Here is a 24,087-nt window from a genome sequence, read left to right as displayed (position 1 = left end):
TTTCTTTCTCAGCCTGCTTATCCTTTGTGTAGAGAAAGGCCATTGATTTGTATGCGTAAATTTCATATCCAGCTACTTCACTGAAGCTGTTTATCAGGTTAAGGATTTCTCTGGTGGAAGTTTTAGGGTCACTTATATATACTATCATATCACCTGGAAATAGTGATATTCTGACTTCTTCCTTTCCAATTTGTATCCCCTTGATCTCCTTTTTTTTTTGTTGTTGTTGAATTGCTCTGCTAGGACTTCAAGTACTATATTAAATAGATTGGGAGAAAGTGGGCAGCCTTGTCTAGTCCCTGAATTTAGTGGGATCACTTCCAGCTTCTCCCCATTTACTTTGATGTTGGCTACTGGTTTACTGTATATTGTTTTTATTACGTATAGATACGTGCCTTGAATTCCTGATCTTTCCAAGGCTTTTATCATGAAGGGGTGTTGGATTTTGTAAATGCTTTCTCAGCATCTAAGGAGATGATCATGTGGTTTTTGTCTTTGAGTTTGTTTATATAGTGGATTATGTTGAAGGGTTTCCATATATTAAACCATCCCTGCATCCCTGGATTGAAGCCTACGTGATCATGATATGATTGTTTTGATGTGTTCTTGAATTCGGTTAGTGAGAATTTTATTGAGTATTTTTGCATCGATTGTTCATAAGGGAAATTGGTCTGAAGTTCTCTATCTTTGTTGGGTCTTTATGTGGTTTGGGTATCAGAGTAATTGTGGCTTTATAGAATGAATTGGGTAGAGTGCCTTCTGTTTCTATTTTGTGGAATAGTTTGAGAAGAACTAGACTTAGGTCTTCTTTGAAGGTCTGATAAACTCTGCATTAAACTCATCTGGTCCTGGGCTTTTTTTTTGGTTGGGAGAATATTTATGACTTCTTCTATTTCTTTCGGGTAAATGGGACTGCTTAGATCCTTAATATGATCCTGATTTAACTTTGTTATCTGGTATCTGTCGAGAAATTTGTCCATTTCATCCAGGTTTTCCAGTTTTGTTGAGTATAGCCTTTTGTAGTAGGATCTGATGATATTTTGGATTTCTGCAGGTTCTGTTGTTTTGTCTCCCTTTTCATTCCTGATTTTATTCATTAGGATGCTTTCCCTATGCCCTCTAGTGATTCTGGCTAAGGTTTTTTTTTTTTTTTTTTTTTTTTTTTTTTTTTCTTGTTGATTTTCTCAAAGAACCAGCTCCTGATTTGGTTGATTCTTTGAATAGTTCTTTTGTTTCCACTTGGTTGATTTCAGCCCTGAGTTTGATTATGTCCTCTGACTACTCCTCTCGAGTGATTTTGCTTCCTTTTGATGTAGAACTTGTAGGTGTGCTGTCAATCTACTAGTGTATGTTCTCTCTAGTTTCTCTTTGGAGGGACTCAGAGTTATGAGTTTTTCTCTTAGGACTGCTGTCATTTGTGTCCCATAAGTTTGGATATGTTGTGGCTTCATTTTCATTAAACTCTAAAAAGTGTTTAATTTCTTTCTTTATCTCATCCTTGACCAAGGTAACATTGAGGGGAGTGTTGTTCAGCTTCCACTTGAAGGTTGGCTTTGTATTATTTATGTTGTTATTGAAAATCAGCCTTAGTCTGTGATGATCTAGTAGGATGCATGGGATAATTCAATAATTTTGTATCTGTTGAAGCCCTTTTTATGACCAGTTATATATTCAGTTTTGGAGACGGTACCATGAGGTTCTGAGAAGAAGGTATATCCTTTTGTTTTAGGATAAAATGTTCTGTAGATATATGTTAAATACATTTGTTTCATAACTTCTGTTATTTTTAATGTGTCTAGGCTTAGATTCTGTTTCCAGGATCTGTCTATTGATGAGAGTGGGGTGTTGAAGTCTCCCACTATTATTGTGTGAGGTGCAGTGTGTGCTTTGAGCTTACTAAAGTTTCCTTAATGAATGTGGATGTCCTTGCATTTGGAGCATAGATGTTCAGAATTTAGTGTTCATCTTGAAAGATTTTCCCCTTGATGAGTATGAAGTTCCCCTCCTTGTCTTTTTTGTTAACTTTGGGTTGGAAGTCAATTTTATTCTATATTAGAATGGCTACTCCTTCTTGTTTCTTCGGACCATTTGCTTAGAAATTTGTTTTTCAACCTTTTACTCTGAGGTAGTGTCTGTCTTTATCCCTGATGTAGTTCTCCTGTATGCAGCAAAATGTTGGATCCTGTTTACATAGCCAGGAAACAGATTTTAGTCTATGTCTTTTATTGGGGTGTTGAGTCCATTGATATTAAGAGATATTAAGGAAAAGTATTTATTGCTTCCTGTTATTTTTGTGGTTAGATTTGGGGTTCAGTTCTTTTGGCTATCTTCTTTTAGTTTTGTTGAAGGATTAATATCTTGCTTTTCTAGGGAGTATTTTCCATGCTTGTGTTGGAGTTTTCTGTTTATTATTCTTTGAAGGATTTGATTCATGGAAAGATATTGTGTGAATTTGGTTTTGTCATGGAATACCTCCGTTTTTCCATCTAAGGTAATTGTCAGTTTTGTTGGGTATAGTAGCCTGGACTGGCATTTGTGTTCTCTTAGTGTCTGTATAACATCTTTCCAGGATCTTCTGGCTTTCATAGTCTCTGGTGAGAAGTCTGGTGTAATTCTAATAGGCCTGCCTTTATATGTTATTTGACCTTTTTCCCTTACTGCTTTTAATGTTCTGCCTTTATTTAGTGCATTTGTTGTTCTGATTATTATGTGTTGGGAGGAATTTATTTTCTGGTCCAGTCTATTTGGAGTTCTGTAGGCTTCTTGTATGTTCATGGGCATCTCTCTCTTTAGGTTGTGGAAGTTTTCTTCTATAATATTGTTGAAGATATTTCCTGGCCCTTTATTTTGAAAATTTTCATTCTCATCTATACCTATTATCTTAGATTTGGACTTCTCATTATGTCCTGGATTTCCTGGATTTATTTATTTATTTATTTATTTATTTATTTATTTATTTATTTATTTATTTTGGTTTTTCAAGACAGGGTTTCTCTGTGTAGCCCTGGCTGTCCTGGAACTCACTCTGTAGACCAGGCTGGCCTCGAACTCAGAAATCTGCCTGCCTCTGCCTCCCAAGTACTGGGATTAAAGGCTTGCACCACCACCGCTCTACGCTGGATGTTTTGATTTAGGATCTTTTTGCATTTTGCATTTTCTTTGTTTGTGTGCCCATGTTTTCTATGTAATCTCTTCACCTGAGATTCTCTCTTCAATCTCTTGTATTCTGTTGTTGATGCTCGTGTCTATAGTTCCTGATATCTCTCATAAGATGTCTATCACCAGAGTTGTCTCCGTTTGTGATTTCTTTATTGTTTTACCTCCATATTTAGATCCTGGATAGTTTTGTTCAATCCCATCCCCTGTTTGGTAGTGTTTTCCTGTAACTCTTTAAGGGATTTTTGTGTTTCCTTTTTAAGGGCTTCTAGCTGTTTATCTCGTTTTCCTATATTTCGTTCTTAAAGTCCTCCATCATCATCATGAGAAGTGACTTTAGATCCATGTCTTGCTTTTCTGTTATGATGGTATATCCAGGACTTGCTGTATTGGCAGAGTTCAGTTTTGATGATGCCAAGTAAACTTGGTTTCTGTTGCTTCTGTTCTTATGCCTGCCTCCTGCCATCTTATTATCTCAAGTGCTTGCTGCCCTCAATATATCTGACTAGAGCCTGCCCTTCCTATAATCCCGGTTGATTCAGGACTGCTCAGAGTCCAGCTTTGTCTGTGACTCTTTGATTGTGGGTTCCTGTGAACCTGAGATTCTGGGTGTGTCAGAGTTCTTGGCAGTCAAGTCCCTCTGAGATCCTGAAATAATGGTGTGACCCAGATCCTGTTATCCTGGGATCCTGGGCGTATTACAGTGCCTGGAAGTGGTTTCTCCTTTTAAGACTGTGAGCTGTGTGGTCCGTTCAAAACCAAGGTAAACCAGAAGTGATCAAAAGGAACCTGAGCCTCTGGTCAGGAAGGGCTCTGGTGTCCTTGCTCCTACTGTCAAGGGCCTTCACAATTGGATTGGAACTGATGTTGTATTCCACTCACCAGTGATCCTAAGATTGCATGAAGAGTCCTCTGGGGACTGGGGGGGGGGGTCTTACGTGACCAAGGAGACCCTGACCTGGTGCTGGTGCCTACCAGAGGGACCCCTTCTATTAATTTCAATCGTTATCTGTTTTTTTTAATATTTTTATTAGGTATTTTCCTTATTTACATTTCCGATACTATCCAAAAAGTCCCCCATAGCCTCCCCCCAATACCACTATCCACCACTGCCACTTTTTGGCCCTGGCATTCCCCTGTACTGGGGCATATAAAGTTTGCAAGTCCAATGGGCCTCTCTTTCCAGTGATGGCCGACTAGGCCATCTTTTTATACATATGCAGCTAGAGAAAAGAGCTCCGGGGTACTGGTAGGCTCATATTGTTGTTCCACCTATAGGGTTGCAGTTCCCTTTAGCTCCTTGGGTAATTTCTCTGGCTCCTCCATTGGGGGCTGTGTGATCCATCCAATAGCTGACTGTGATTATCCACTTCTGTGTTTGCTAGGCCCTGGCATAGTCTCACAAGAGACAGCTATATCTGGGTCCATTCAGCAAAATCTTGTTAGTGTATGCAATGGTGTCAGCATTTGGAAGTTGATTATGGGATGGATCCCTGCATTTGGCAGTCTTTAGATGGTTCATCCTTTGTCACAGCTCCAAACTTTGTCTCTGTAACTCCTTCCATGGGTGTTTTGTTCCCAAATCTAAGAAGGAGCAAAGTGTCCACATTTTGGTCTTTGTTCTTCTTGAGTTTCATGCGTTTAGCAAATTGTATCTTATATCTTGGTTATCCTAAGTTTTTGGGCTAATATCGACTTATCAGTGAGTATATATTGTGTGAGTCCCTTTGTGATTGGGTTACCTCACTCAGGATGATACCCTCCAGGTCCATCCATTTGCCTAGGAATTTCATAAATTCATTCATTTTAATAGCTGAGTAGTACTCCATTGTGTAAATGTACCACATTTTCTGTATCCATTCCTCTGTTGAGGGGAATCTGGGTTCTTTCCAGCTTCTGGCTATTATAAATAAGACTGCTATGAACATAGTGGAGCATGTGTCCTTCAAACTAGAGACACTGAAACTTATAGAGGAGAAAGTAGGGAAAAGCCTCAAAGATATGGGTACAGGGGAAAAATTCCTGAATAGAACAGCAATGGCTTGTGCTGTAAGATGGAGAATCCATAAATGGGACCTCATAAAATTGCAAAGCTTCTGCAAAGCAAAAGACACCGTCAATAAGACAAAAAGGCCACCAACAGATTGGGAAAGTATCTTTACCTATCCCACATCAGATAGGGGACTAATATTCAATATATATAAAGAACTCAAGAAGGTGGACTCCAGAAAATCAAATAACCCCATTAAAAATGGGGCTCAGAGCCGAACAAAGAATTGTCACCTGAGGAATACCGAATGGCTGAGAAGCACCTGAAAAAATGTTCAACATCCTTAATCATCAGGGAAATGCAAATCAAAAGAACCCTGAGATTCCACTTCACTCCAGTCAGAATGGCTATGATCAAAAATTCAGGTGACAGCAGATGCTGGCGAGGATGTGGAGAAAGAGGAACACTCCTCCATTGTTGGTGGGATTGCAAGCTTGTACAACCACTCTGGAAATCAGTCTGGCGGTTCCTCAGAAAAATGGACATAGTACTACCGAAGGATCCAGCAATACCTCTCCTGGGCATATATCCAGAAAATGTCCCAACCTGAGCCCCATTTTTTAATAGGGTTATTTGATTTTCTGGAGTCCACCTTCTTGAGTTCTTTATATATATTGGATATTAGTCCCCTCTCTGATTTAAGATAGGTAAAGATCCTTTCCCAATCTGTTGGTGGCCTTTTTGTCTTATTGACAGTGTCTTTTGCCTTGCAGAAGCTTTGCAGTTTCATGAGGTCCCATTTGTCAATCCTCGATCTTACAGCACAAGCCATTGCTGTTCTATTCAGGAATTTTTCCCCTGTACCCTTATCTTCTAGGCTTTTCCCTACTTTCTCCTCTATAAGTTTCAGTGTCTCTGGTTTTATGTGGACTTCCTTAATCCACTTAGATTTGACCTTAGTACAAGGAGATAGGAATGGATCAATTCGCATTCTTCTGCATGATAACCTCCAGTTGTGCCAGCACCATTTTTTGAAAATGCTGTCTTTTTTCCACTTGATGGTTTTTGCTCCCTTGTCAAAGATCAAGTTACCATAGGTGTGTGGGTTCATTTCTGGGTCTTCAATTCTATTCCATTGGTCTACTTGTCTGTCGCTATACCAGTACCATGCAGTTTTTATCACAATTGCTCTGTAGTACAGATTTAGGTCAGGCATGGTGATTCCACCAGAGGTTCTTTTATCCTTGAGAAGAATTTTTGCTATCCTAGGTTTTTTGTTATTCGAGATGAATTTGCAGATTGCTCTTTCTAATTCGTTGAAGAATTGAATTGGAATTTTGATGGGGATTGCATTGAATCTGTAGACTGCTTTTGGCAAGATAGCCATTTTTACTATATTGATCCTGCATCAATCCAAGAGCATGGCAGATCTTTCCATATTCTGAGATCTTCTTTAATTTCTTTCTTCAGAGACTTGAAGTTCTTATCATATAGATCTTTCACTTCCTTAGAGTCACGCCAATGTATTTTATATTATTTGTGACTATTGAGAAGGGTGTTGTTTCCCTAATTTCTTTCTCAGCCTGTTTATCCTTTTTGTACAGAAAAGCCATTGACTAGTTCGAGTTAATTTTATATCTAGCTACTTCAGTGAAGCTGTTTATCAGGCTTAGAAGTTCTCTGGTGGAATTTTTAGGGTCACTTATATATACTGTCATATCATGTGCAAAAAGTGATATTCTGACTTCTTCCTTTCCAATTTGTACCCCCTTGATCTCCTTTTGTTGTCAAATTGCTCTGACTAGGACTTCAAGTGCAATGTTGAATAGGTAGGGAGAAAGTGGGCAGCCTTGTCTAGTCCCTGATTTTAGTGGGATTGCTTCTAGCTTCTCACCATTTACTTTGATGTTGGCTACTGGTTTGCTGTAGATTGCTTTTATCATGTTTCGGTATGGGCCTTGAATTCCTAATCTTTCCAAGACTTTTATCATGAATGGGTATTGGATTTTGTCAAATGCTTTCTCCACATCTAACGAGATGATCATGTGCTTTTTGTCTTTGAGTTTGTTTATATACTGGATTACGTTGATGGCTTTCTGTATATTGAACAATCCCTGCATCCCTAGGATGAAATCTACTTAGTCAGGATGGATGATTGTTTTGATGTGTTCTTGGATTCAGTTAGCGAGAACTTTATTGAGGATTTTTGCATTGATGTTCAGAAGGGAAATTGGTCTGAAGTTCTCTATCTTTGTTGGGTCTTTTTGTGGTTTAGGTATCAGAGTAATTGTGGCTTCAAAGAATGAGTTGGGTAGAGTACCTTCTGTTTCTATTTTGTGGAATAGTTTGTGAAGAACTGGGATTAGATCTTCTTTGAAGGTCTGATAGAACTCTGCACTAAACCCATCTGGTCCTTAGGTTTTTTTTTTTTTTTTTTTTTTTTTTTTTTTTTTTTTTTTTTTGGTTGGGAGACTATTAATGAGTGCTTCTATTTCTTTAGGGGATATAGGACTGTTTAGATAATTAACCTGCTCTTGATTTAACTTTGGTACCTGGTATCTGTCTAGAAACTTGTCCATTTCATCCAGGTTCTCCAGTTTTGTTGAGTATAGCCTTTTGTAGAAGGATCTGATAGTGTTTTGGATTTCTTCAGGATCTGTCGTAATGTCTCCCTTTTCATTTCTGATTTTGTTAATTAGGATGTTGTCCCTGTGCCCTCTAGTGATTCTGGCTAAGGGTTTATCTATCTTGTTGATTTTCTCAAATAACCAGTTCCTCATTTGGTTGATTCTGTGAATAGTTCTTGTTTCCACTTGGTTGATTTCGCCCCTGAGTTTGATTATATCCTGCAGTCTACTTCTTGGGTGAATTTGCTTCCTTTTGTTCTAAAGTGTATAGGTGTATTGTCAAGCTGCCTCTGTGTGCTCTCTCTAGTTTCTTTTTGGAGGCACTCAGAGCTATGAGTTTTCCTCTTAGAAATGATTTCATTGTGTCTCATAAGGTTGGGTATGTTGTGGCTTCATTTTCTTTAAACTCCAAAAAGTCTTTAATTTCTTTCTTTATTCCTTCCTTGACCAAGGTATCTTCTCTCTTCCATCTCTTGTATTCTGTTGCTGGTGCTAGCATCTATGGTTCCTGATTTCTTTCCTACGGTTTCTATCTCCAGCATTGCCTCACTTTGGGTTTTCTTTATTGTGTCTACTTCCCTTTTTAGGTCTTGGATGGTTTTATTCAATTCCATCACCTGTTTGGTCGTGTTTTTCTGCAATTCTTTAAGGGATTTTTGTGCTTCCTCTTTAAGGTCTTCTACCTATTTAGCAGTGTTCTCCTGTATTTCTTTAAGTGTGTTATTAAAGTCCTTCTTGATGTCCTCTACCATCATCATGAGATATGCTTTTAAATCCGGGTCTAGCTTTTCATGTGTTGAGGTGCCCTGGACTGGGTGAGGTGGGAGTCCTGGGTTTAATGATGGTGAGTGGTCTTGCTTTCTGTTAGTAAGATTCTTATGTTTACCTTTCGCCATCTGGTAATCTCTGGAGTTAGTTGTTATGGTTGTCTCTGGTTAGAGATTGTTCCTCTCATGATTCTGTTAGCCTCTATCAGCAGACCTGGGAGACTAGCTCTCTCCTCTGAGTTTCAGTGGTCAGAGCACTCTCTGTAGGCAAGCTATCCTCTAACATGGAAGGTGCATAGATATCTGGCATTCGGACCTCCCTCCTGGCCAAAAATGAAGGCCCAAAACAGAACCTGTCCCAGAAGCTGTGTTGCTTCTGCCTGTCACAGAAGCTGTTAGCTTCTGTAGTCCACACTCTCACCTGCACAGACTAGTCTTAGAGGGATCTGGGAACCAAGATGGCTCCCCCAGGTGCTCCTGCAAAGCCCTCCCGGGCTGGGCGGACACCTATCCTCTGGCCAGGAAGGTACCCTGATGTCTGGAGCCCGAAATGGGACTTCCTCGGAAGCTCTGTGGCTCCCGCCTGTCCCAGAAGCTGTTTGCTTCTGTAGTCCACACTTTTACCTGTGAAGACTACTTTCGGCTGAGTCCCAGAACAAAGATGTCTCCCACCGATGCTCAGACAAAGCCGTGCCACCACTTCTTTGTATAATTAGATTCCAATAAACTTGAATTTCATTTAAGAATCATGAAAGGAGTATACCAACCACATGTTCTTAGAATAACTGGATAAGAGTTGGATGGATAGACAGCCCATTGCTCTCAAACCACCTCATCTCCTGAGTTTGCTGAGCCTCTAGTGGATGCAGTTGCTCTAAAGTTTAGAAATAATTTAAAGGGAAAGAACATTTTACGTAGCATGGCTCTGTGGTTCACAAGTGTGCTTTAAGCATATCTAATTTATGCTACTCTGATCTGCCCACTGGTTCCAGCTCACCTCCATATACACCTCCTCCTGCTCTGATGGAGAGCTATCCACACTAAGTCAAAGTTCCCTATTCTCATGTCTACTTTTACATTTCAGAGGTTAAAATATCTCTTTTGATATCTCCAAGAGCTTGCACCCTAACTTGATGTACATGTTTTCTTTGTGATATAAACTTATTGTATTAAAGACTCCAACCTAGTAACGATGTAGAGGCTGATATTGCAATGTCTTTGCCAATGAGCGAAAGATCATTGTTCATGTTATGAAGCTTTCTGAGGAGAGCATTTGTCCTGGTACTTGAATGAAGGGAGGGATGTGTAGCTTCAATTTTTGTTACAATTCATGAGCATGGTTAAAATTAGGGTCTCTGTGTGGACTTAGGAGAATACCGTCTGAACTAGTGCCAAGAAAGGTCACCCAGAACTGAGAAAAATTCTTGGATAACATTAAAACTGTCAGAAGCCAAAGAGAAAACTAAATACATTCTCAGATTTGAGAGTCCTTTGTATTTTAGATAAGCACCCTGTTTTTGAGCTCTAATCAAGCACAGGAGTAAAATAAAATAGAACTAGAACAGTTTGTGACAAAACAAGTGTCCTTAACACCTTTGGGTCACACTTGGAAAATAGAGCAAGGGGACTGACTATATAAATCATCATAAGATATACAAATAAAAACTCTGATCCATACCAAGAATTACAATATTGAGAATTTGTTTTTAAGTTGGCATAAAAACAGTGAGTTTTACATGACATTTCAAACATACTTTGACATTTTTTTCCTCGGCGATTGCTACCCTGCTTCCTGCTGGCCTCTCTTTCCCTGGTAGCCTTCCTTCTTCATTGGTGTCACATGCATTCCCTTACTATATGTTCAACTCAAGGTATCATCTTCTTCTATCATTGTGTACTTTTAGTTAATGTTGTGCACCAATGTCTGCCTGATGTGATGTGTGTGAGAGGAACGAAGAGAGACTGATCCATAGGCAGAGAGAGAGAAAGACAGAGGGAAAGAGATAGAGATACAGAGAGAAAGAGACATGCAGAGAGACAGAGAGATTGATCCATAGACAGAGAAATAGACAGAAAAAGACTAAGATACAAAGAGAGACACAGAAAGAGAGACGGAGAGGCAAGACAAAGATACAGAGAGACAGACAAAGACAGAGAGCAGTGAATCCTGAGAGAGAAAGAGAGACAGAGAGACAGAGACAGACACAGAGCCAGACAAAGAGACCCAGAGAGACAAAGAGAGATAGAATAAGATCTAGATAGAGAGAAACAGAGAGACAGAGACAGAGGGACAGGGAATCCAAGTCATACATAGAAGTCCCATCTGTCTTTCTGACTTAGGCTTATTTTACTTAACATACTAATTTTCAGATTGATTAATTTTTTCTGAAAATGTCATGATTTCAATTTTCTTTGTGGCTAAGTAAAATCCAATTGCATATTTCTAGCACACTTTAATTATCTGCTGTGCATTTGTGGCACACTTTAATTGCACATTCATCTGTTGATGGTCACCCAGGCTACTCTATTTACCAGCTATTGTAAATAATGAAGCAAGTAGATAACATCTAATTGGAAGCAACTCTCTGAAAGGAAAACTTATCCTTGAAGCACAAGTGCAATAATTCAAAGATTGTAAGCACTAGTAGTATACCCTAGCTACAGATGTTTGGCGATCTGTTAATAAAGGTTAAAAGCCCTCCAATGTCAATGGCTGTAACTACTGGCAGTGAGTCACAAGAAGCCATCCTTCATGCTATATGCAGTCATATCCACACATGGCTGTTCTTCTCAGAGCAAACAGCACTCTTCTCTGGGTGGATGAAGCCTGGTGAGCTTTTATTTCTTTTGTCCTACACTGACAGTTAGCAGAGTTTAATTTTAAATCTTTAAAAAATTACTGAGAGCTAGTTACCATGTGAGTGGGTCATGAAGTATTTCTCTGAGAATCTCAGATCATTCATTTTAGGTTAGAAGTAACAATGGTGAAGTCAGAGAACTACATAATCAACACAGTAGAGAGGGAATGGAGGGAAGGAGGGAACAGTGCCAATAAAGGGATAAAGGTCTAGATTACAAAAAAACAAAACTTAGTGCCTCTTTTTTTCTCCCATGCCTCATCTTATAGCTTGTGTTTACCTATTCTTAGCTCTGTAATATACAAATCTTTTGGATTTTAATATTTGGCTCTTTTGGGACATGTTTATTGATTTTTGTAAAAATGTGTCAAATTTTTATTACATTGTTTTCCCTTACAATTGAACTGTAAATAGACAGTGCTCCAGTGAGAGAGAGAAGTATACACAGGATGGACTGGGCATTTCCACACATATCTATAATCCCAGTCCTGGGGAAACTAAATGGGAAATGATGAATTCAAGGCTAGCTTTGGTTCCTCAGGGCTGTGGCCACTGGTAGGTTGCAAGTAACAGTGCATGGTCGGTGCACCCACTGGATCCACTAGTTAAACTCGTGGATCAGAAGAACAGAAAGGGATTTGTGTCCCGGGTCCCTCAGAGACCAGTCTGCACAGGTGAGAGTGTGGACTGCAGAAGCAACACAGCTTCTGCAACATGCCCCATTTTGAGCTCCAGACATTTGGGCACCTTCCCCGCCAGAGGAGAAGTGGCCTCCTAGGAGGGCTCTGACTGCCAGAGCAGATGAGGGAGCCATCTTGTGACCTGGGTCCCTCCAAGACCAGTCTGTGCAGGGGAGAACACAGACTGCAGAGGCAATGCATCTTCTGGGACAGGCCCTGTTTCAGGCCTTCATCTTCAGCCAGGAGGCAGGTCTGAATGCTAGACCTTAGTACACAATGCCTGCAAAGAGTACTCTGACATCTGACACTCAGGAGAGAGCGGGACTCCCAGGACTGCTGACAGAGGCTAACAGAATCACAGGAGGAACAAGCTCCAACCAGAGACAAGTATAACGACTAACGCCAGCAATTACCAGATGGTGAAGGCAAACATAAGAATCTTACTAACAGAAATCAAGACTGTTCAATATCATCAGAACCCAATACGCCCACCTCAGCCAGTCCTGGATACCCCAACGCACCTGAAAAGCAAGATTCAAATTTAAAATCATACCTCATGATGCTGGTAGAGGACTTTAAGAAGGGCATTAATAAATCACTTAAAGAAATAAAGGTGAATCCTGCTAAACAAATAGAAATTCTTAAAGATGAAAAACAAAAATCCCCTAAAGAGCTACAGGAAAAACACAAGCAAACAGGTGATAGAATTGAATAAAACCATTCAAGACGTAAAAAGATAAGTAGAAAAAAATAAAGAAAACCCAAAGTAAGACAAAGCTGGAGATAGAAACCCTAGGAAGGAAATCAGGAAACATAAATGTGAGCATCACCAACAGAATACAAGAGATGGAAGAGAGAATCTTAGATGCAAAAGATTCCATAGAGAACATCGGCACAACAATCAAAGAAAATGCAAAAAAAAAAAAAAATCCCAATTCAAAACAACCAGGAAATCCAGGACACAATGAGAAGACCAAACCTATGGATAATAGGAGTAGATGAGAATGAAGATTTTCAACTTAAAGGGCTAGGAAATATCTTCAACAAAATTATAGAAGAAAATTTCTACAACCTAATGAAATAGATGCCCATGAATATACAAGAAGCCTACAGAACTCCAAATACACTGGACCAGAAAAGAAATTCTTCCCGACATATAATAATCAGAACAACAAATGCACTAAATAAAGACAAAACATTAAAAGCAGTAAGGGAAAAAGGTCAAGTAACATATAAAAACAGGCCTATTAGAATTACACCAGACTTCTCACCAGAGACTATGAGAGCCAGAAGATCCTGGACAGATGTTCTACAAACCCTAAGAGAACACAAGTGCCAACCCAGGCTACTATACTCAGCAAAACTCACAATTACCTTGGATGGAGAAACCAAAATATTCCATGATAAAACCAATTCACAAAATATCTTTCCACGAATCCAGCCCTTCAAAGGATAATAAAGGGAAAACACCAACACAAGGGCAGAAACTACACCTTAGAAAAAGCAAGAAAGTAATCCTTCAACAAACCTAAAAGAAGACAGCCACAAGAACAGAATCCCAATGCTAACAACAAAAATAACAGGAAGCAACAATTACTTTTATTTAATTTCTCTTAATATCAATGGATTCAATACCCCAATGAAAAGATATAGACTAATAGACTGGCTACACAAACAGGACCCAACATTTTTCTGCTTACAGAAAACCCACCTCAGGGATAAGGACAGACACTACTTCAGAGTAAATGGCTGGAAAACAATTTTCCAAGCAAATGATCTGAAGAAACAAGCTGGAGTAGCCATCCTAATATCGACTAAAATTGACTTTCAAACCAAAGTTATCAAAAAACGACAAGGAGGGGCACTTCATTCTCATCAAAGTTAAAATCTACCAAATGTACTCTCAATTCTGAATATCCATGGTCCAAATGCAAGGGCAGCCACATTCATTAAAGAAACTTTAGTAAAGCTCAAATCACACATTGTACCTCACACAAAAACAGTGGGAGCCTTCAACACCCCACTTTAACCAGTGGACAGATTCTGGAAACAGAAACTATACAGAGACACATGGACACTAAAAGAAGTTATGAAACAAACGGATTTAATAGATATCTACAGAACATTTATCCTAAAACAAAGGATACACCTTCTTCTCAGAACCACATGCTACCTCCTCCAAAATTGACCATATATTTGGTAACAAAACAGGCCTCAACAGATATAAAATTATTGAAATTATCCCATGCATCCTATTAGGTAACCACGGACTAAGGCTGATCTTCAATAACAGCATAAATAATAGAAAGCCAACATTCAAATAGAAACTGAACAACACTCTACTCAAAGATACCTTGGTCAAGGATGAAATAAAGAAAGAATTTAAAGACTTTTTAGAGTTTAATGAAAATGAAGCCACAACATACCCAGAGTTATGGGATACAATGAAGGCAGTCCTAAGAGGAAAACTCATAGCTCTAATTGCCTCCAAAAATACTCTAGCATCCAGACAGCATGCCTAGAAGCTCTAGAACTAAAGGCAGCAAATTCACCCAAGAGGAGTATAAGGTAGGAAATAATCAAAGTCAGGGCTGAAATCAACCAACTGGAAACAAAAAAACTATTCAAAGAATCAACCAAACTAGGAGCTGGTTCCTTGAGAAAATCATCAAGATAGATAAACCCTTAGGCAGACTAACTAGAGGGCACAGGTACAGTATTCTAATTAACAAAATCAGAAATGAAAAAGGAGACAACAACAGAACTTGAGGAAATCCAAAACATCATCTGATCCTACTAGAAAAGGTTATACTCTACAAAACTGGAAAACCTGGATGAAATGGACAACTTCCTAGACAGACCAGGTACCAAAGTTAAATCAAAATCAGAATAACAATCTAAACAGTCCCATTTACCCTAAAGAAATATAAGTAGTCATCAATAATCTTCCAACCAAAAAAAGCCCAGGACCAGATGAGTTTAGTGCAGAGTTCTATCAGACCTTCAAAGAAGACCTAATTCCAGCTGTCCTCAAACTATTCCACAAAATAGAAACAGAAGGTACTCTACCCAATTCATTCTAAGAAGCCACAATTACTCTAGTACCTAAACCACGAAAAGATCCAAGAAAGAAAGAGAACTTCAGACCAATTTCCCTTATGAATATCGATGCAAAATACTCAATAAAATCCTCGCACTCCAAATCTAAGAACACATCAAAACAATCATCCATCATGACCAAGTAGGCTTCATTCGAGAGATGCAGGGATGGTTTAATTTATGGAAATCTATCAAAGTAATCCACCATATAAACACACTCAAAGACAAAAACCACATGATCATCTCTTTAGATGCTGAGAAAGCATGTAAGAAAATCCAACACCCCTTCATGATAAAAGTCTTGGAAATATCAGGAATTCCAGTCCCATAGCTAAACATAATAAAAGCAATATACAGCAAACCAGTAGCCAACATCAAGTAAATGGAGAGAAGCTGGAAGCAATCCCACTAAAATCAGGGACCAGACAAGGCTGTCCACTTTCTCCCTACATATTCAATATAGTAATTAAAGTCCTTGTCAGAGCAATTCTACAACAAAAGGAGATCAAGGGGATACAAATTTGAAAAGAAAGCCGGGCCTGGTGGCGCACGCCTTTAATCCCAGCACTCGGGAGGCAGAGGCAGGCGGATTTCTGAGTTCGAGGCCAGCCTGGTCTACAAAGTGAGTTCCAGGACAGCCAGGGCTATACAGAAAAACCCTGTCTCGAAAAACCAAAAAAAAAAAAAAAAAAAAAAAAAAAAAAAAAAATTTGAAAAGAAGTCAGAATATCACTATATGCAGATGATATGATAGTATATATAAGTATATATAAGTGACCCTAAAAAATCCACCAGAAATCCTAAACCTGATAAAAAAGATTCAGTGTATTAGCTGGATATAAAATTAACTCAAACAAATCAATGACCTTTCTCTACACAAAGGATAAATGGGCTGAGAAAGAAATTAGGGAAACAACACCCTTCTCAATTATCACAAATAATATAAAATACCTTGGTGTTACTCTAACTAAGGAAGTGAAATATCAGTATGATAAGAACTTCAAGTCTCTGAAGAAAGAAATTGAAGAAGATCTCTGAAAATGGAAAGATCTCCCAGGCTCATAGATTGGCAGGATTAATATAGTAAAAATGGCTATCTGCCGAAAGCACTCTACAGATTCAATGCAATCCCCGTCAAAATTCCAACTCAGTTCTTCACTGAGTTAGGAAGGGCACTTTGCAAATTCATCTGGAATAATAAATAACCTAGGAGAGCAAAAACTATTCTCAACAAAAAAAGAACCTTTGGTGGTATCACCATGCCTGACCTCAAGCTGTAATACAGAGCAATTGTGATAAAAATTATATGGTACTGGTACAGCAAGAGACAGGTAGATCAATGAAATAGAATTGAAGACCCAGAAATGAATCCATATACCTATGGTCACTTTATCTTTGACAAGTGAGCTAAAACCATCCAGTGGAAAAAAGACAGCATTTTCAACAAATGGTGCTGGCACAACTGGTGGTTATCATGTAGAAGAATACAAATTGATGCATTCCTATCTCCTTGTACTAAGGTCAACCATAGATGTGAGTATCATGTAGAAGAATGTGAATTGATCCATTATTTTCTCCTTGTACAAAGCTCAATTCTAAGTGGATCAAAGAACTCCACATAAAACCAGAGACACTGAAATTTATAGAGTTGAATGTGGGGAAAAGCCAGGAAGATATGGGCACAGGGGTAAAATTCCTAATCAGAACAGCAATGGCTTGTGCTGTAAGATCTAGAATTGACAAATGGGACCTCATAAAATTGCAAATCTTCTATAAGGCAAAAGACACTGTCAATAAGACAAAAAGGTCAGCACCAGAATAGGAAAGGATTTTTACCAATCTTAAAGCTGATAAGGGACTAATATCCAATATATACCAAGAGCTCTAAAAGCTGGACTACAGAAATGCAAATGATCCCATTAAAATGGGGTACAGAGCAACAAAAATAATTCTCAACTGAGGAATACCAAAGGGCTGAGTAGCACCTGAAAAAATGTTCAACATCCTTAATCATCAAGGAAATACAAATCAAAACAACCTTGAGATTCCACCTCATACCAGTCAGAAGGTAAGATCAAAAATTCAGGAGATAGCAGATGCTGTCAAGCGTGAGGAGAAAGAGGAACTCTCCTCCATTGCTGGTTGGATTGCAAGCTTGAACAAACCACTCTGGACGTCAGTCTGTTGGTTCCTCAGAATATTGGATATAGTACTACCTGATGATCCAGCAATACCTCTCTTGGGCATACACCCAGAAAATGTTCCAACTGGTAATAACGAACAAGCTCCACTATGTTCATAGCAGCCTTGTTCATAATAGCCAGAAGCTGCAAAGAACCCAGATGTCCCTCATCAGAGGAATGGATAGAGAAATTGTGGTACATTTACAGAATGGAGTACTACTCAGGTATTAGAACAATGACTATATGAAATCTTGGGCAAATGGATGTGTCTGGAGAGGAGACCCAATCCCAAAAGAAGTCATTTGATATGCACTCACTAATAAGTGGATATTAGCCCAGAAACTTAGAATACCCAAGATAAAATTTGAAAAACACAAGGAAATCAAGAAAAAGGAAGACCAACGTGGGGATCCTTCATTCTTTCTTAGAATAGGGAACAAAATACTCATAGAAGGAGTAACAGACAAAGTTTGGAACTAAGAGGAAATGATGGACTATCTAGAGACTACCCCACCCAGGGATCCATCCTATAATCAGCCACCAAACCCAGACACTATTGCATATGCCAGCAAGATTTTGCTGAAAGGACCCTGCTATAGCTGTCTCTTGTGAGGCTATGCCAGTGCCTGGCCTATACAGAAGTGGATGCTCACAGTCATCTATAGGATGGAACACTGGGCCCCCAATGGAGGAGCTAGAGAAAGTACCCAGTGAGCTGAAGGGGTCTGTAACCCTATATGAGGAACAGCAATATGAGCTAACCAGTAACCCCTGATCTTGTGTCTCTACCTCCATATGTAGCAGAAGATGGCCTAGTTGGCCATCATTGGGAGGAGAGGCCCTTAGTCTTGCAAACTTTATATGCCCCAATACAGGGGAATGCCAGGGCCAAGATGTAGGAGTGAGTGAGTAGGGGATCAGGGCAGGGGGAGGGTATAGGGAACTTTTGGGATAGCATTTGATATGTAAATAAAATATCTAGTTAAAAAAAAAAGAAGAAGAGAAAGGTGGAGGGATCGATGAGGGTATTTAGGAGAAGTTGGAGAGGAAGGGGTAGTAGATGGATTTGATCAAAATACATTTTTTTAATTGTTTAAAAATCTATAAGGGTAAATTAACATTAGGAAAATAAATCAAATGCATGAAAATGAACAATTTTATATCTATAGCTCTTATGGTATAATATGAATTTGAAACCCTATTGTATGTTATTTTTAACATTCTAAAAGTTTTATAAATTTAAGGAATTTTGTAAAGTATTTTTTCTGTGGCTTTGAGAGGCTAAAAAATGTTTTTAAATCGCATTATGGGTGTCATACATGAAGATAAATTTCAAAAATTAAAATTATTTTAGTATTCTAGAAGGTATGTTAAGAACTCTTTCTTTTGTAAATTTGATTGCTGAATAAAAAAGGGAAGCTATAAATTTTGAATACAGTATAGTCAGAGATGTATTCACCTTGTGCATTGAATAATTTTAAATCTTTGCAGAAAGTGTGGATTATGGGCCAGTATTTGTGCAAGAACCTGATGATGTCATTTTTCCAACTGATTCTGATGAAAAGAAGGTAGCCCTAAATTGTGAAGTTCGTGGCAACCCGTCTCCTAGTTACAGGTAAAAATTAATTATGCATTGGTTTTCTTCTTTTCAAAATATTTTATTCCTTTATTAATTTATACTTCCATATATTAAATCTAGACCACAGTTTCCCTATGCTTTCACATTCTTTACACCTCCCTGCCTCCTTCCTCCCCATCCACTCCACCTTCAACTCCCTTCAGAAAAGGGCAGGTCTGCCAGGGTTATTAACCAAACATGCCATATCAAGGTGCAATAAGATTACATACATTTCTAACCCAGTAGAAGAGGATGAGGCAACCCAGTAGAAGAAGAAGAGTCCCCAAAACAGGTAAAAGTGTCAGAAACAACCCCTACTCTCTCTGTTAGGAGTCCCACAAAACACCAAGCTTCACAACCGTAACATATATGGAGGCTTCCTGATTGTCATATAAGTTTCTGTGAGGCCATATGAGCCAGGTGGGTTCATTCTATGAGTTTTCTTGTGATTCCTACATTCTTTCCTCCCGAACTCTGCATAATATTTGACTTTGAGTCTCCACATCTGTTTCCATTAGTTGTTGGATGAAACCTCTGTGATGATAATTGAGTAATTGAGTTAGATACCAATTTTCATTGAATTTTGATTTTTTGTATTTTTTCGTTTTTTTTTTTTTTTTTTTTGAAAGTGTGGTTTGGTTCTATTCTAGGTTTCTGGACCATCTGGCCTCTGCTTTCTGGTTTTTCAAGTAATGTCAGTGGTGGGACCCTTCTTATGGCATGAGTCTTAAGCTGGACCAGTCATCGTTTGACTATTACCACAATTTCTATGCCATTACCCCAGCACATCATGCTCGCAGGACAAATTGTAGGCTAAAAGTTTTATGGCTGGGTTGGTGTCTTAAACCCTCTACTGGTTTTGGAGATAGCTGGGTCAGGCTTTCCATTCCCTGTTATTAGGAGTCTTAGTTAGTCACCCTCATAGGTTCCTGGGAATTTCCACTGCACTGTTTCCATACTGCTCCCCCAATGCACCCCCCCCCTCAATTCCAGTTGTCTCCCAAGTCCAGCCAGGGCTGCATAGTGAGACCTGCCATATATATATGCAAGACATATCATAATGTTGCAGGTAGCATAATGTATTTATCTTGTTATACATTTTCTAAGATGGCTTCGGAATGGAACTGAAATCGATCTGGATAGTGACTATCGCTACAGTCTGATAGACGGCACCTTCATCATCAGCAATCCAAGTGAACTCAGGGATTCTGGGCTGTACCAGTGCTTAGCCACCAACTCTTTTGGAAGTATTCTTAGTCGAGAAGCCACTCTTCAATTTGCCTGTGAGTAAAATAAGATTATTTTACCTAGATAGCTGCACAAGTTTAAACCTTCAGTTATAAAGCTTAAGGGTGAAAATATGCTAAACCATAAGACTGAATTAAAACTAGAGAAACCACAAATTTCTTCTGAAGATATGTTCCAGTTTCTTGGTATACTTGCTAGCTCACAAATAAACTCAGCAAAGTATTCTTAAGCATTAAAATCTTGTTCATGAAACCAGATGGTTTTACCAGACATCCGTTACCTGCTTATATCCTTTACTGTGCATTTTATTGCTATTTCCTATAGTCTATCAAAGCACATAATAGCACACATCAGAATCTCTGCATATATTAGAAACCAAGGGAATATTATGAAACAGTAATGCTTCAGTTGGTAACTGTAACCCATACAGATTTTGATTAGATGAAACTGTCAGACACAAACACACACACTTATGCAGCCAATATATCACTTCATTTTGCTCAATGGTTTTGTATATATTACTGGTCTTTTCTAAGATCACATTGCTGGAAGAAGGTAAAGCTGTCTTGCTTAGTGAAATCTTGCCAACTGATATTTACACAATGACAAGATCATCCAGTACTGCCATTTACTGAATGTAACCCATGAGAGAGTGAGACATTGTCTTATAGACACTCTAATGTAAATATACATAAAGTACATTATATGTACTACTAAGCAAATGCATAGATCCTTGAAAAAATGTGAAATTCCTTCATTGATGGGGAAAGCTTACACCTTGTAAAAACTTTAATATCATTTGATAGTTAGCAATCAATTTGAATTTAAATTCTTGAGAATTATAATCGGCAAAAATTGAAAGGGGTTGAAGAATCCCTTCAATGAGATAGAGACACTTTCTTATAAACATGAAGAAAGGAAAAAAAAAAGACTAAACAGTTGGAAGGACACACAGTTGCAAGACTATGAGCAAAATCCTAGGAAAATCAAAATCCTATTTTTTTTTTAAGATTTATTTATTTATTATATGTGAGTACACTGTAGCTGGAATGTCAGACATTCCAGAAGAGGGCGCCAGATCTCGTTGCGGATGGTTGTGAGCCACCATGTGGCTGCTGGGATTTGAACTCTGGACCTTCGGAAGAGCAGTCGGGTGCTCTTACCCACTGAGCCATCTCACCAGTCCCAAAAACTCCTATTTTTTAAAATGTCAATTTGGCTGATTTCAGAACGATATGTTTAGAAATTCAAGAGAAACAAAAACTGTTCCCTGCAAACACTATTTTTGTTTTATAGAATCATTTGTGGCCAGTCATGCGATCATAAAAGGGTTTTGTATTCGTGATAAAACAGCTCATGAAATCAAATAGGTAACCTTCCCTGCCACCCTTCTATTGAATAAAATGGTCATTTTGAGAGATAGATATGTCATGACATTTTTAAAAATGATAGTTCCAATTTGACTTTGTGTCTTTCCTGAATACTGCAATTGCATTATAATCTAAATAATGTTTATTATTCTGACCTTATTAACTACTGCACTGTGATTAATTTTGTAATTGTATAAAGTAGTACAAAGTAAATGGTAGTAAGATAATTAAGTATGGAATCAGCATATTTCTTCTCTTTTTCACAGTAAAGAACTACTTAATTTTCCTAGCACATATTTAAGAACCACCAGGGCTTATAAAACTTTTGTCATGATAATAATGTTACTTACTGGCTTGTCCACAGTTAGGATCGAGAAGGCTAAATGCTCCATGGGAGGCTGAGATTACAAAACTAGCTTTCTGTTATCAGCAGCTTACTACACCACAAGTTCTGGCTTGTGAAGACACAAGTGGATGAGGACATTGATGCTGGCTCCTTTTACCAGCAATGAAGAAAAAAAAAAATGAAAGGAGGGAGGGAGAGAAGGAAGGAGGGAAGGAGAAGCTATAGCTAATGTGTTTAAAATGAACTGAAATTTAAATTCTTCTGAACGTGTCTTTCTATTCCCTTTCAAAAAAGATATTTAGATAATAATTGTTCCAAACTGTTTTATTAGCATGCTTTTTTGGACCTCCTCAAAATGTGACTTAATGTGACTTGAGATATAAGATTTTTGGTCAATAAGAATGGGATACATATGCAAATCCTCATGAAATGCCCTGCACATCAGATGGAAATTAGCATGATCCAGGGAGTCTCACAATCATTGTAGTTGGAGAAAATACTTCCTGAGATTCCCAGTGGCCAAGTCAGATAGATAGGTAGGTAGATAGATAGATAGATAGATAGATAGATAGATAGATAGATAGATAGATAGATAGACAGACAGACAGACAGACAGAGTAGATAGGAGACTCTACTTCAGAAGAAACTGTTGTTCTTAATAAATTCTCATAATATTTTACATGAGAAGCTTGTACTTCAATCTCTGCATCATCTCACAAGACTCAGCAGCAAATTTAATTAGCCTAATTAATTCTGTAAAGGTAGTCAGGAAGTAATTCATTTAAATTACTGATATATCCAAATACAGAAATATAATTGGAATGTTATAAGTACCAGCGAACATCTTTGAGTTGCTAACTAAAGAGTCACTTCCTGTCCTCCTCACCTGTCCCACACAGGCATGGGTTAACTTTATACTAATGAATATTTTCATACTGACTTTTTCCCAAAGGAATAATTACAAATACATTTCAGCCCACATAATATTAAAACTTTTACTTTATCATTAATAAATATCTAGCTAACAGAGCTACAGTAAAAATTACTGAGGGTGAGAAATTTATATTTTAAAATGTGTTTTCAAGTTCAGAGATGGTGTTGTAAATAAACACAACCCTGATATATTCTGTCCAGTAGTGAACCTTAGTGGTTATCAAGATGATACTTGAAAAACTATATTTTCTTTCTGGAGTCTATGTTCATCATGAGGGTGATTTCTTTACAGAGTGGAAGGATATCTCCTCAGACAAGTGAGAACATACAATATCATACATTGCCACTCCTTAGCTAGTGCCACCTGGATGGGGATTTAAATGGATAATGTAACTTTTCAATACCAAACCCAAAGCTCACTGCAGACTCTCCAGAGTTGGTAATTTTTCTTTCTTTATAGAAATAATTCATGCCAGCAAGTCAAACAGAAAATGAATCAAGAGTAAAATCTCCTCATGCTGTCTCTAGCTTCAGAATATATCTTTATATGCAATCCTTTGTAAATTGATAGTTCATATCTAAATTTGAACACAGTGCTTTTCAGGGCATTTAGATGGTTTAGATCCAAAATATTCCATTCGTTATTCGTGAAGCAGCTGATTAAAATAACCTCCTTAACTTTTGAGAGATTTTATTACTTGTAGCCTTTATATCTAAGCCCTTTAATTTAACCTTCCATTTTCATATAAAACTCAAAAATTACCTCTCTGTGTTTTTCATAACTTTTTCTCTAAAGTAAAATTAACCTTAGACTTTAAAACCACATTTTACTAGTTTTAAACATCTAATGAAACTATTTGAATAATCACTAACTCCACAGTATAGCCTAAACTTATTTCATTAGTCTATGAGGTTTTGCCCATAATAACTTTATTAATTTATTTTAATATTAAGCTGAATAAAGGAGTGATATTAGTCTGAATGAGTTCAATGGTTGTAAAAATATTAGATTTTGTTATAAAATAAGGCTGTTTATCATTTTATCTTCCATACACAACGCAACTGTCTCTCTTTCTCTCTCTCCTTCTCTCTCTCCCCCTCTGTCTTTCTCTCTCTCTCTCTCTCTCAGTATATATATATATGTGTGTGTGTGTGTAGATATATATGTATATATATATATGAGATACATATACATACATATATGTATATTTA

At 38.0% G+C, this 24,087-nt stretch overlaps 1 protein-coding gene across 5 annotated transcripts in view; it reads left to right on the top strand.

Annotated features, from left to right (window-relative positions):
- Nucleotides 1–24,087, top strand: part of Cntn5 (contactin 5) — a 1,232,986-nt gene that overhangs the window by 732,433 nt on the left and 476,466 nt on the right. For 4 of the 5 annotated variants that reach the window (XM_021171282.3, XM_029481828.2, XM_029481826.2 and 1 more), the window contains 2 exons: nt 18,852–18,975; nt 20,086–20,261. In XM_021171282.3, the coding sequence (XP_021026941.1) occupies nt 18,852–18,975; nt 20,086–20,261 (300 nt within the window). Of the gene's footprint in view, nt 1–18,851; nt 18,976–19,628; nt 19,811–20,085; nt 20,262–24,087 lie in introns of those variants that run through there. The other variant, XM_029481833.2, reaches the window with a different exon arrangement.

This window comes from Mus caroli, unplaced genomic scaffold (genome assembly GCF_978045245.1).
Source record: "Mus caroli unplaced genomic scaffold, Mus_caroli_1 scaffold_11, whole genome shotgun sequence".
Classification (NCBI taxonomy): Eukaryota; Metazoa; Chordata; class Mammalia; order Rodentia; family Muridae; genus Mus; species Mus caroli.
The sequence above is the reverse complement of the archived record's forward strand: the minus strand, read 5'-3'. Positions and strand labels throughout refer to the sequence as shown.